At 32.2% G+C, this 13168-nt stretch overlaps 1 protein-coding gene across 1 annotated transcript in view; it reads left to right on the forward strand.

The window, feature by feature from the left end:
• KLHL1 (kelch like family member 1) overlaps positions 1-13168 on the forward strand; it is a 301195-nt gene that overhangs the window by 91110 nt on the left and 196917 nt on the right. The window contains exon 2 of the mRNA XM_081045752.1: positions 5728-5910. Within this exon, the coding sequence (XP_080901878.1) occupies positions 5728-5910 (183 nt within the window). The remainder of the gene's footprint in view (positions 1-5727; positions 5911-13168) is intronic.

Genomic DNA, 13168 nt, shown 5'->3' on the forward strand with positions numbered 1-13168 from the left:
ACTCTGTGTGTCAGGCACTCTGTCAGGTTTCGAGATATAAATTCCTTTACACAAAACATATTTGTTGTATTCTATGAAACAAGCAAACAAAAAAATCATAATCCTTTAAAATTGGTACGTGGCCAATGCCATCTTACAGAATATGCTTTACTCAGTTTTTCAACAAATAGTCGTTGTACTCCTAAAATATTCTACATGCCCGATATGTACTTGAACCATACTAGGTAATTAACATGTCAGGAAATTAACATCAAGAAGCCTTTAGTCTCTCAAGCTATGAGAATTAAACAAAGTCTTTCTGAGAGAAGTGCTATTGCAACTGATCTCTGAAAGACTAAATTTATCCATCACAATGATGTGTTGTAAAGGTTACATGTAAAGAAAAATATGTGTGTGAATGCTATATAAGAAATATGTGACATATTTCAGAAACTGGAATTACTTAGTATGACTAGTATTAGAGCTTGTGCTGAAGGGTATTAAACACTGAAAAAGTATCAGATCATATAAAAACTTATAACACGTGATATGTAATTTGAACCACGGAGGGATTGAAGACTGGGGCCTGGTTGGCAAGAGGCAGAATTTATGATGTTATAGCTTTAGATTGGAACGTAGGTAGGTGTTTTAAGGTGAAAACAGATGAGTATTTGTTGGGTTTTATGGCTTTATAAAAATTAATTCACACTCTAATCTTCTAGAAATAACTGCTTCCTGATGCAAGAGCTACACCATTTCTGCCGGATCTCAATATTGTTGAGCACAAAAATAGGAAAACAGTGCTTCATCTCAGAATTGTGTGGTGCAAGGAAAATAAATGATGTTTAGCCCTGAATTGTTTAGCACAGGGATAGGAATGTATGTTGGTCAGTTTATAGCAATTAAGAAATGAATATGAAAGCTAAATAAAGTCACACGAAGAAGACAATTAGTGCCCTTGGCAAACGCAGTTTTAGTAGATGGGTGGTTTGGGAAAATAAAATTGAAATGGATTGAGGAGAGTTCAGAGGAGTAAAGATAACGAGTGCACGCAATGCTTTCAAGGCACATGCTTGTGAAAGGAAATAGGAATAGCTATGGCTTGAGTAGTTCATAAGGTCCAGAAAATTTTTTATTCATTTTATTGTTTTATATATCTTAGTTTAGGGGAATCTTAAGCGTCTTTAAATTCTGATGGGAAGAAAGCACACTGGACTTTTTAAATTGCGTTTCTTGTAACTTTAAGCTTTATGTTGTTGAGCCCAAATAAAGATAAGGAGTATAGTGTCAGATCATAAAATCTGGGAGATTCTCAGGTTGGAAAGAGACTGTATAGTTTGTTTAGGCTGAAAATATAAAAATTAGACAAAAATAGAAATAATCAGATGTCAGATTTTTACTTAGTATTTATAGGATGCATTGTAAAGATATAATCTATTTCTTAAAATTTTAAAGTCTCAATTGTTAAAATAATAAGGCTTGATATGTGATGGGAAGAAGATTAAATAATGAATGTTAGCTTAAAAATCATAAGTGTTCTGATGTGGAAACTTCTTTTTAAATCTGGAGTCTAAGGTAAAAGACAAAGAGTCTACTCAAGTATGAGATCAGAAGATGATGTATGAGGAAATGTGGCCAGTGCTGTGACAGGGACTATTCTATAGAGAGAAAATCAAGTCAAATCAACAAACCGTTTCTGTGAAAAATCAACCAACATTTAAAATACAAAAAGTGACTTATTCTCAGATATAATATAACTCAAATCATGAACTCTTTTAAGAAGACAATCTAGGAGTAAACATAAACTCTGAAAAAATAGTTTGGAGACAAGTTTCTAGCTCTCTCTTAAGCCTTATTTTTTTCAAATAACTTTTAGATTTTCAGAAAAGCCCCAAGTCTATATTTGTTAATATACCTAGTTTACATAAAATAAAGCACTATCTTGACAGTAATTAGATCTTTGACTTTGTTAGCCCTGTCAACTTCTATGCCCTGTCCATTTTATGTCTATGGTCTCACTGAGCTCTAAAACTGTATTATTCTATTTATTTTACTATTTGCTCTGATAGGCATACATCATAACTTTGGTGATTTGAAAATAAAGTATATTAAATTATTTTCTTGAGACTCTTTCCCAGGTTATGAAATTCTTCTTGGGGAGTAAAACTTTCTGAGTATGTTGTTTAACTTGTAGGAAATTAACGTAAGGATCTGAATGGAGCCTTTATCCCTCACCTTCTTTAATCCAATCTGGAACCATTGTGCTTGGCAGTCTATTATCTTGACCTTTGGACCCTATTCATTGTAGTCTGGTACCAGACGAGACCATCAGGAACTCAATGGGAAAGTTTTGATGTATTTGACAACCAACAGTCCGGACTTGATACTCTTCAGTTACCTTAGAGCCAATAATAATTTATTCTAGACTTAAAAATGCATCCTGTAGGGTATTTTATGACTTTTGTGTTCAATGTGTTAATGTATAGAAGAATTCTGCTGTTCTTGCTACATATGCCTGAGACTGAATTCCTAAAATATATGCTAGGAAATGACCATATTCTGAGGTTGTAATTTGCAAACTTGTGAAAGGAAAACATATGGCACAGCAAAATTTCTATTAGTTTTAAATACTTGAGGGAAAACTTGTAAAGTATGATGAAAATAACCATATTGTGTAGACACATATTTGTAGATAACAGAAAACACACGTAACTTTAAAGGATTTAGATTTGTGAACTTGTCTTTTGATTTTTTTTTCCAGATTTTCTATGTATACAAACACATCTTCTGGAAATAATATCAGTATTATATTTTTCTTTTCTAACTGTAATTGGCTTTTTTTTCCCCGTGCTTAAATGACAATGCCAAGGCCCTCCAGAAAAATGTTGAATAGAAGTAGTACTAACGAATGTAATTTTCAATCTCAAAGAGGTTTAATTAAATATGATGATGATCATCTATGATTGAATTAGGTTTATTTACATAATTAAAATGTGTTTTTCAATGAAGTCTAACTTAATTATGATACATTATCAACCATATATTTGATGCATTTATATTTTATATGCATTTCTTTTTTTAACATATTTTTGTATTTGGTTGCTAATATTTTCCTTAAGATTTTAAAAACATATTTAGGACAGCAAATGACCATTCATTTTCCTTTTTTGTAATACTTTTTTAGGGTTTTTGTCAATGTTATATTTGCCTCATTAAATGATTTGGAAGACGTGTTTTCTGGCAACTTTTTTTTTTTTTTTTAGTTTTGCATTTGTTTTACTATGATCTGTAGTGTTCCTTGTTTTATTGTGGGATATATAGTGAAGCATGAATCTGTGTCTTGATGTCTTTAATACATTTTAATAAAACTCTTGGCCATTATTTCTTAAGATGGCTTTTCCTTATCATGTCTCTCCCCTGCTTGAAGATTATAATTATGTAAATATAATTTCTTACCATGTTTCATTTGTTTATGAAGCTATTTTTTATATTTTATGTTTTTATATTTTAGTTTGAGTATTTTTACTTATTTTTCAGATTACTATATCTTTTTCACCTGAATCTCACCAGCAAGTTCAGTTTTTCTACCAACATCTTAAGTTAAATTATTATATTTCCTTATTTATTTCTGTTTGACTTTTTAATATAACCTAATGTCCTGTGAAATTGTCCAGCTGGTTGTCAATATTAAAATATATTAATGATAGTTATTTTCATATCTATTAAATATTAATTGGAATCCATCTATTCAGGGATATCTGTAACACCTGGGAGCCTGTTTCTATTATCTGTTTTTATCTTGGGTCTTATTTGTTTATAGGCTTGTTTTTTTTTTTTTTCTTTTTCTTTTTCTTTAATGTCAAATAGTATATATAAGAAATCATTAAAGTCTGGATAATGTTATCTTTTTCTAAAGATGGTTTATTTTGACTGTTTGCTGACTTTTTGATTAGAGGATTGCCTTAAGGCAAATAGTAATTATATTGTTTCAAATCTATATTATTTCAGTCTCTGTATTATCTTGTCTATTTCTAGTTCCCTTGACTCTTAGGTATAATCCTTAAGAAGTCCAGTTGAAAGCCTGTGTATTTATCAGAGTCCCTTATCCTTGCCAGTCCTTAAATTCAAATTTTTAAACTTCAAGCTCTGTTTAACTTCCCAACCTTCTATAAGCCATTGTCTATCAGTGCTTAGAAATCGTCCAATACCTCTAGGGTAAAAGTGGTACATAATGACAACCTTACTTGAATGTTTCTCCCTTTTGGACCATCACTTACCTCTCAAGTTTTGGCTACCTTTGCAACCCATAATTCCAATATCCATTCTTTCCCCCAAATGCCATAATACTACCAGAAGTCCTGCTTAGCTGGCACATTAGGGTAAGCTTCCCAGTCTCTTATCTTATGCTGCTTGTAATTAGTAAACACCTAGAAATGGAAAGAAAAAGCAGCATAGAAATTTGAGATGACTTCCGTGAATTTAATTTTATTATAGGATCTTGGTCCTTCAAGTCCTGGCTGCCTTAGTACTATTATTAAGTCAAAGAGTGATTTTGATGTTATATGTAACATTTTTTTTCTGCTGTACTTTAGTCAGTTACAAGTTATTGCATTGTAATTGGAAGCAGAATTCTCCATATTACTTTGTGTCTTGAAATGGGCTATTTCATTATTATTGTTGTGTATTTAATTCATTTTCATTTTTAAATTGTTCTAAGGATTTATCATTAGAACACTTGATTGGGACTGCTGGGTCTATCATACATCTAAGTATTTGGAGAGTCTTCTTCTTGATATGAAATATGATATTTTAAAGTCTTCACTGTGAAACAGTCTATGATATTAATAGATGTAGTAGCCAAACCTAAGTATCATGGACTTTTCTAAAAACCTAAAGTTTATTACATATACAGAGGGTGCCAAAAAATGTATACATATTTTAAGAAAGGAAAACTATTAAAATTGTAATACTCAATATATACCGATAACAAAAGGTTAATACAAGTCACATTTGACTTCTGCAATTACAAGAGGTGCTCAAAGTGGTTACCATCAGTGTCCACACACTTCTGATTACGGCGAACTATTATTTGAGCAATATTGACCAAAGTGTCTACTTGCATACATTTTTTGGCACCCCCCCGGTATATATTGATATTGATTATTAAAATATTTACAAGTACTGAGCTAATACGTTCTGTTTGCATGTGTTTTGTTGGGTCAGTTGGATACAGAATATGAAACTCAACAACTTACTTATAAATTTGTCACTCTTTTTTACAAACCATGTTTCATAATGTTTTATACTAAAAATCATCAACATCTGTAAAGCAACAGTTACGACAACTCATAAGAATCATAAATTAGAATAGTATAATTAGGTGGTCAAATGGATTAAATATCAAATGGGTTAAATTAACATTTCAAAGTAATTTTTTTAAATAATAAGCATGTTTGTATTTTACCATTTCTGTGACTATTTCCAGTTTTCTAACTTAATGTCCTAATAAATACAAATGATCTATCTTTTAAATGTTTTAAGACAAGAAAAAGGATAATTTATAATTAATTTATTGCTTCCTAGAAGAAATAATTTAACCCAAGGTAGATGTTTTTTCCTATATTCATAATGATGAACACAAGGAGAGATTTATTGACTTCCCCATAAAATTCTAAAGCTCTGTACATATAGTTCTGGGCAATTTGTGGCTCTTTATAAAAACCGTCTTTTTTTGTATGTGTTTTTCAGGCTGTCAGCAACTAGCCATTCACTGACACCTCAAAGTGATTTGGACTCCAGTAGCTCCGAAGAATTCTATCAGGCCGTTCACCATGCTGAGCAAACCTTCAGAAAAATGGAAAGTTACTTGAAACAACAACAACTCTGTGATGTTATCCTGATTGTTGGAAATCGAAAGATACCTGCACATAGGTATAGTAGTCTGTCTTTATTAGAAACATGAATTCATATGTTTAGATAGTCTGGTATGTAGATTGCAAAATATCCTAGAATTAGAGAATTCAGAGTTAACATTTATAAGAAAGTTTGGATATTTTTATTTTACTCTTGTTTATTTCTTTTTGGGCAAGAGTTATAATGCCATTTTAAGTGATAAGGCAAATATAAATAGTTCAAAAAGAAAACTTCCTCTGATGAAGATTGATAAATATTTTGTTATATGTGATTCACAATCGTAGTAAGTGAAAATCAATTTTAATTTAGGAGGATGTACCTAAGCTTTTAAATGAGATATGCTTTCCTGCAAAAAATGGAAGGAAGTTACTTATCTTGGATATATATTATTAATTTCAAGTAGAAAATGCAAAGTACTTCATATTGACAACTTTACTTAGCATTTATTAAAAAGTCTTTAGTTTATGGCATTCATATTCTTCTTAAGGCCTAGTATATTTAAAAATTAATATACTTTTAAATATTCCTTATACATTTATAATTTATAATTCCAAATTACATGAACTAGAGGTCTGATTATTTTGTGCCATATTGATTTGCTATCAGTTTATTTATAAAATTTAATGTTTTTTTTTCTTTTGTTACTTAGAGTTTTTTTAGGACTTTTAAGTGAGAAAAAATTTAATTTTGATACCAATTATTTTAAATAGTTGAATATATCGATAACTGGTCTTAGACTACCTTGATGGATGTCATTTAATGCTATTAATACCAATGAATTGATAGAAAGAATAAATTATCCACATATGAAAATTGCTCTCGATGTATTCTTCTTCCCTATATTGATTAACTTAAATTATGTTATCTACGTTTTATATGTATATATATATATATATATATATATATATATGTACTTAAACATAGAATATTAAAATATTCCAGAAAAATAAGGCTATATCTCTACCATCATAACAATATTAAAATGTGGACATTGAATTGAATCAATACACTAAAAATTCATAGGAAGGAACATTTGACATTGAATAACTAATTTAGGTCATGTAGGGCTCAATCTGTCAGCTAACTATGGCAATAATTCTAATAATATACTATGCTCTTATTTTTCAAATATTTCTATGATATCGCATTATCATTGGGAAGAGAGCAATTAACAAAGTCATTATATTGAGACATTCAATGTTGTGACATGTATGGCAAATAGGCAAATTATCCTGAGCTATTATCTAAATAACATCTAGATAAAATTTATATAGCAAAATATATTCTTAACTTGAGATTGTAACTAAATTGACTTCATTTAGCTTGCAAATTATTTAAATAACTATTTGTTTAAAAAGAGGGACTCAGTTAACTCAAAATTATATTAATATATCAAAGCCTCATTTTTTTTAAAACAAGTGCTTTATTTAATTTATATAATCTTATAGCTTTTTATTGGTAGCAGTTTGATATTTGTCATTTGAAGGCTTTTAACTAATATATTGAGCAATTTCCCCATATTAATTATATTCTACATTGTTTTCTTTATTATTTTTATCTAGATTGTTAATATTACTTTCTAAATAATTTATTTAATTATATAAGTTTTATGATAATCCAGGTTACTAAGAAATAAAGTTTCTTCTTGGCTTAGATTCCTATTAAACATCTGAGTAATGTATTACTTATATACATATTATTCTGAACATGTAAATATTTTACATATTTAACAGATATTAAAATAAATATGTTATTGTTAATCATCTGTTTTCCTAAAATGTGATAAGAAAAAAAAATAAGGCTTTCTGCTAAATTAATTCAAATAAGGATTTATATTTTCTTTACATCATAGTTTAAAATTCTACTACTAACTATATTACTCCTACAATAATTTACATACCTATGATTCTAAATTAAACATATATTAATCAATATACGGAAAATATTTATGGGGCACCTTAAAAATACATTCGCTTTTTTCAGTAATTGAGGGTACATTGCACTTCCTTATTTATGCTTTTGTAAAATGAACTGATTATAATTACTTTAACATGAGCCCTTTGCTTTTACCAAATAATCATCTCAGTAATAGTAACAAACAAATGGGTTTTTAAATTATTCTGTTATGTTTAATTAGCACAACTGTGTACTATCTATGAGCAAAATATATATGATGTTACAATATTTACCACTGAAAAATGTGGGACTGTTAAAATAATTTCAAATAATGAAAAAATAAGTAATTTGCATTAAGACCCACCAGTCTTTCAGGAAAAGCATTGCAAGCTAATGTCATAAGTATTCACTAAATATTCATTTATAAAGACCATATATATTTAACTTCATATTATCTCATTACTTAAAACTTTCAAATAAATTTCTATTTAACAGATTATGACCATACAAAGATTCTCATTAAAAGCCTTTGTTTGTATGCTGTTTATATTGTATATGTATTTTAACCTGATGTAGGTCATACTTATCAATGTGTTTATGAAATACTCTGTCTATATGAATATATTAGGTTATCGCAAGGCATACTTTTCAGTAACTTAGCTCTGGAAGGCAAATAATAGTTAAGATTACATGTTAACATTAGCATTTTTGGAATGAATAATAGTCAATATTCTGAATTTATCTGTGCTTTAGGGCCTAGAGAAATTCTAAAAATAAATATAGACGTCTCATAAATGGCCCAAAATAATTGATTAGCAACAAGTGAACCAAAACATTAAAATGTAAAATACCTTAATACAAAATATAGAAGATTTTTTGATAGGCATGGTGTCTGTAATTAGGGGTGTCAGATACTGAAAATTACATTGACAAGATCAATATTAATAACTGGACTGGTGAATTTTCAATAGTAAAATAATTAAGTGGTTTTTATGGTCTACTCTGTTATAATGTACAAGTATATAATGAAATATGATTAAGCTTGTGAAAGTTTTTTTTCCCCCTCTTTACTCATTATTAAGAGTCAGTGCATTAGGGAGAGATAAATATGAAAATCTTAAATAGCTAACATCCTCTGAACAGTAAATAATGGTATTTATAATTTTACGTGCACAGAAACAGTGTGGAAGAATCCGTAACATAGAGTGAACAAAGCTATTTCTGGGGAGTAAGGCTTATAGGCAGGATAAAGGAGAGGTTGACATTTTTTTTTTTAATGTACAAACATACATATACTTTGAACTCTTTAAAATGAGCATGCAATATTTCATGATCAAATGAAAACGTAAATGAAAAATAAAATGAGATGTGATGGGGACAAAAAGGATCGTACACTATCAACCAAGACAATGGGCCTTTCATGAAACATCATATTCTGTTTTCATTTTTGTCCATGTTTAATAATGAATGACTTATTTCAAGAATATGTTTATTATTTTAATGTTCATTTTTTACCAAGAACTAGTATCATAAAAACAATTGAGGCATATGTGGCAATTGAAATGATGTATTTAGAAACACATCATATTAAATACAGTAAGAAGAAATGACTTTCATAAGTAACTTAGATATTAATACTCAGGTAGGCAAGTGGTAGTGTTTCTCTGTACTGATGCCAAGTTTACTTATATAGATAATCTTTGATGGTAGAGGAATAACTCATTTCTTCCATTTTATTAAATGCAAAATCCACCTAGGTATCTCAATCACCTTGCTAATTTATAACAGCTCTGTACCAACTTCAGAAAAAGAAAAAAAAAACTAGACTTCAGTAGTCCCAGCCAATTCCACAGCCTCAGGCAGCACCAGGGTCCTAGTGGCTCACAAACGCTCCACATCCAGGCTTCCAGAATATCTAAGGATTGCCCGGCTCCCTTGGCCTGGTGGGCTGAAGTTCCCAACCAGGCCCCTAAAACTCTGGAGGCAGGCAGTCTCCCATGAACCCAGGCTCCTGGCTGGTCCAGCTGAGCCAACTGCCACGAACCCCGGCTTTTGATCCACCCAGCACCAGGTCAGCTCCCATGTCCCCATGTCCCCCAGTCCACCCAGGGTCAGACCACGCTTTGCAAATCTACACTGAAGACTAGTTCCCACAGATTCAGGCTCTCTGCTTGTCCCAGCACCAGATCAGTCTCAGCAGAGCAAACCTTCAGGTGGGGCACCCAAGACTCCAGGTTACAGGTTTATTCCAGAGATTCTAAGCTCTAGACTGTCCCTAGCACCAAGCCAGCCACAATGGCCCTGGCCTTCATTCTGGCTACTGTGCAAACAGGTTCCCAGACCACTTTACTACCAAACCAGATTCCCAGACCACCCTAGTACCAAACCAGGCCCTGTGGACCCAGATGCTGGTTCTAACCCAGTGGTTCCTGGTGCTAGATTGGCCTCTTTTGACCACACACAGACCCAGGTTCCAGGTCAGTCACTTCAGACTCAATTTCCAGGCATACTTCACCCCTGCAGACACATGCATGAGGCTTGTGTACTCAAGCAACAGTCCTGCCACCTTCCAACTGGACACCAGACCTGCCTACCTAAAGTTTCCAGCAGGACGCCTGCCTGCAGATACCAGCACAGGCCTTCCCAGAATCTCTGGATGGGCTGACTGGTCATGGGCTCGGCATGACCAAGGCGATTGCGAAGGATTGGAAGAGGCACCTACTTCCTTAAATGTACAGACACAAGCACAAGTCCACAAGGATTATGAGCTGAGAGAGTACATCACCACGAGAGTGTATCATTATAAGAAATACTCAAAGGTATTCTTTAAGCTGAAATGAAAGGAGTCTACTTAAAACATATGAAAGTATAAAACATACTAGTAAAGTTAAGTATGTAGTCAAATTCAGAGTAATCTCATACTATAATATGATGGTGTGTTAATCACTTAACTCTAGTATAGAGGTGAGAGGATAAAAGTGTAAAAAATAACTACAGTTGCAATAATTGATACCTATATGCTGCCTACTAGAGACTCACTTCAGCTTTAAAGACACACATAGTCTCAAAGTGAATAGCTGGGAAAAATAAATGCTCCAAGCTAACAGAAATCAAAAGAGATCAGGGGTAGTTATACATATATTAGGGAAAATAGACTTTAAGTCAAAAATGGTAACAAGAGAGAAAGCTGGTCATTACATATTGATAAAGGAGTCAATTCATTAACGGAATATAACACTTGTAAATACTGGTATATATAGTATGGTAATCATTCCACAATGTATATGTGTATCAAATGATCCTGTTGTACACCTTAAATTTACATATTACAAGTAAATGCTATCTCAATAAAACTGGCAGGAAAAAAGATAAGAGAAGCTGAAAAACTTTTGTTTTTCTTAATTTAGATGTCATTTTAATATCCTCGTTATGCCCGCCACTAATATTTAACAGTACGTGAATCATTTTTTCTTGCATTGATTAAAATAAATGTTTATCAAACATATTATAGCAGTGATCTATGTTTTGTTGGTTATGCAAAAGGATATAAAACATGATACATTTCCTCACGAAGTTTGCAATAATCTTGCGAAGGAAAGAATAACTCATAAGACAATTAAGGAAATTATTATACTTGCAAAACTCTCAACTGAAATATTTGGTTTTGATTCCAAGTGCAAAAAATAATGTTATAAGGAAACAAGTAACATGTGATAAAGTATTATGAGAGTTTTTCAGAGAAATTATGTTTGAGGTCAGTCTAATGAAAAAGGACAGGTATACTGTTTTAGATAGTGAGAATAATATGGAAAAGTACAGAAGTAAATCATTTTTGATTGTTAAAATTATGAAGTACTGCCTTAGTGAAAGTGGAGTTGTTTATAGAAACTACTGTAAAATTAAGCCATAAAAAAGTACAACAAAAGTGATTATGATAGACTTTGAAAACCATCAGAGAAGCAGAGAAGTATGGATTTGAAATGATGTGCATAATTAGAAGCTCATGTAGGTTCTTGAAGAGGTGGTTAGCATAATTAAGTCAATAATAATGATAATAATAATAGCAACAACAACAAGACAGCAATGCTAGTTAACACTCACTCTGTTGATTACGTGCCAGGCTCTATCGAAGTGCTTTGCGTGTACTAACCCATTTTATCCTGAAAGGAAAATAAATCCCTATTTTCCCCACCTTCTTTTCTTATACAATAGAAAACAGAAAATTGGAGAAATTAAGTCATTCACCCAAGTGATTCATTTAATAAGTGGTGAAAAATAGAATTCAAACCCAGGTAATATGGCTACAGAAGTAATGTATTAACAACTGCGATAGTCTGCCTATCATCTTTTACAAAGATAACTCTGAAAAATGGTACCACTTTAGAAAATGACTAGAAATGAGCACAGCAAAAACGAATTTGTGATCTAGGAAGCTTTTAGAGTTAACCCAGGCATGAAATGAGAACTATATAAATATCGAGAAAGAGATGAACTGAGAAAATTTTTGAAGCACAGTGTCATAAGTCAAGTTCCCTGCAAGTAGAACAGGAGACTGGAATTCAGGTGTGTATGACTTATTTTAGGAGTGTCTTCAGAAGAAAGGAAGCAGGATAGGGCAGAGGACAAAGCCCGTCAAGGATGTGGTCTCGGATGGAGTCTTCCTTCGTCTTTAACTCCCAAGAAGCTCTGGAGCATGAGTTGCTGCACAGTTAGTCCTACCCTAAGGAAAAGGGGCAGTGCTTTACACCTGAGTTCTATTAGGTATTGCCATTGGGCCCACCCACAGGTAGAGAGTGGAGATAGGTTGTGGAGGTTGGAGAATGAGGTCAGGGGAGCCGGAGCACAGAAACTGCCAGGGAAGCAGCTCCTGTTGGGCCCAGCGCGGTTCTGAAGAAGGGGTAGCTGGGAGCCATCAGGTGCTAACATCAGTGGTGATGGGCACCTACCTCAGTGTGCCTCGTAAAGGGGGTCTTGGCAAGGCAACCATAAAGTCTGATACAAAAGGAAAGCTGGATTTTATGTCTTATTTTGTATAGGCAATGAAGGAGACAGAGACATTAATGATGATTTCATAATATCTACTCTTAAAGTTCAAAATATTGGCACCAATTCGAATCAGGAAAATAAAAATGAAAGAAAACCACAAAGGGAAGCTTTGATTTAGTTTAGAGCATACCGAAATGGGACTGGGATATCTAGTGAGAACTTTCTATATATATTCCAGAGACAAGACTGGATTTAAAACCACTGTAACGGTAATAATTAAGGCCATGCTCAAGAATTATTCTGAAACAGTGAGTGTTAAGGCCAATATTGAGAAGCCTGATTAAAAACCTAGAGCAACGAGAGGGTCAAGGAGTATGAGTAGGAAGAGAAGTCA

This window comes from Rhinolophus hipposideros (assembly GCF_964194185.1).
Source record: "Rhinolophus hipposideros genome assembly, chromosome: 4".
Classification (NCBI taxonomy): Eukaryota; Metazoa; Chordata; class Mammalia; order Chiroptera; family Rhinolophidae; genus Rhinolophus; species Rhinolophus hipposideros.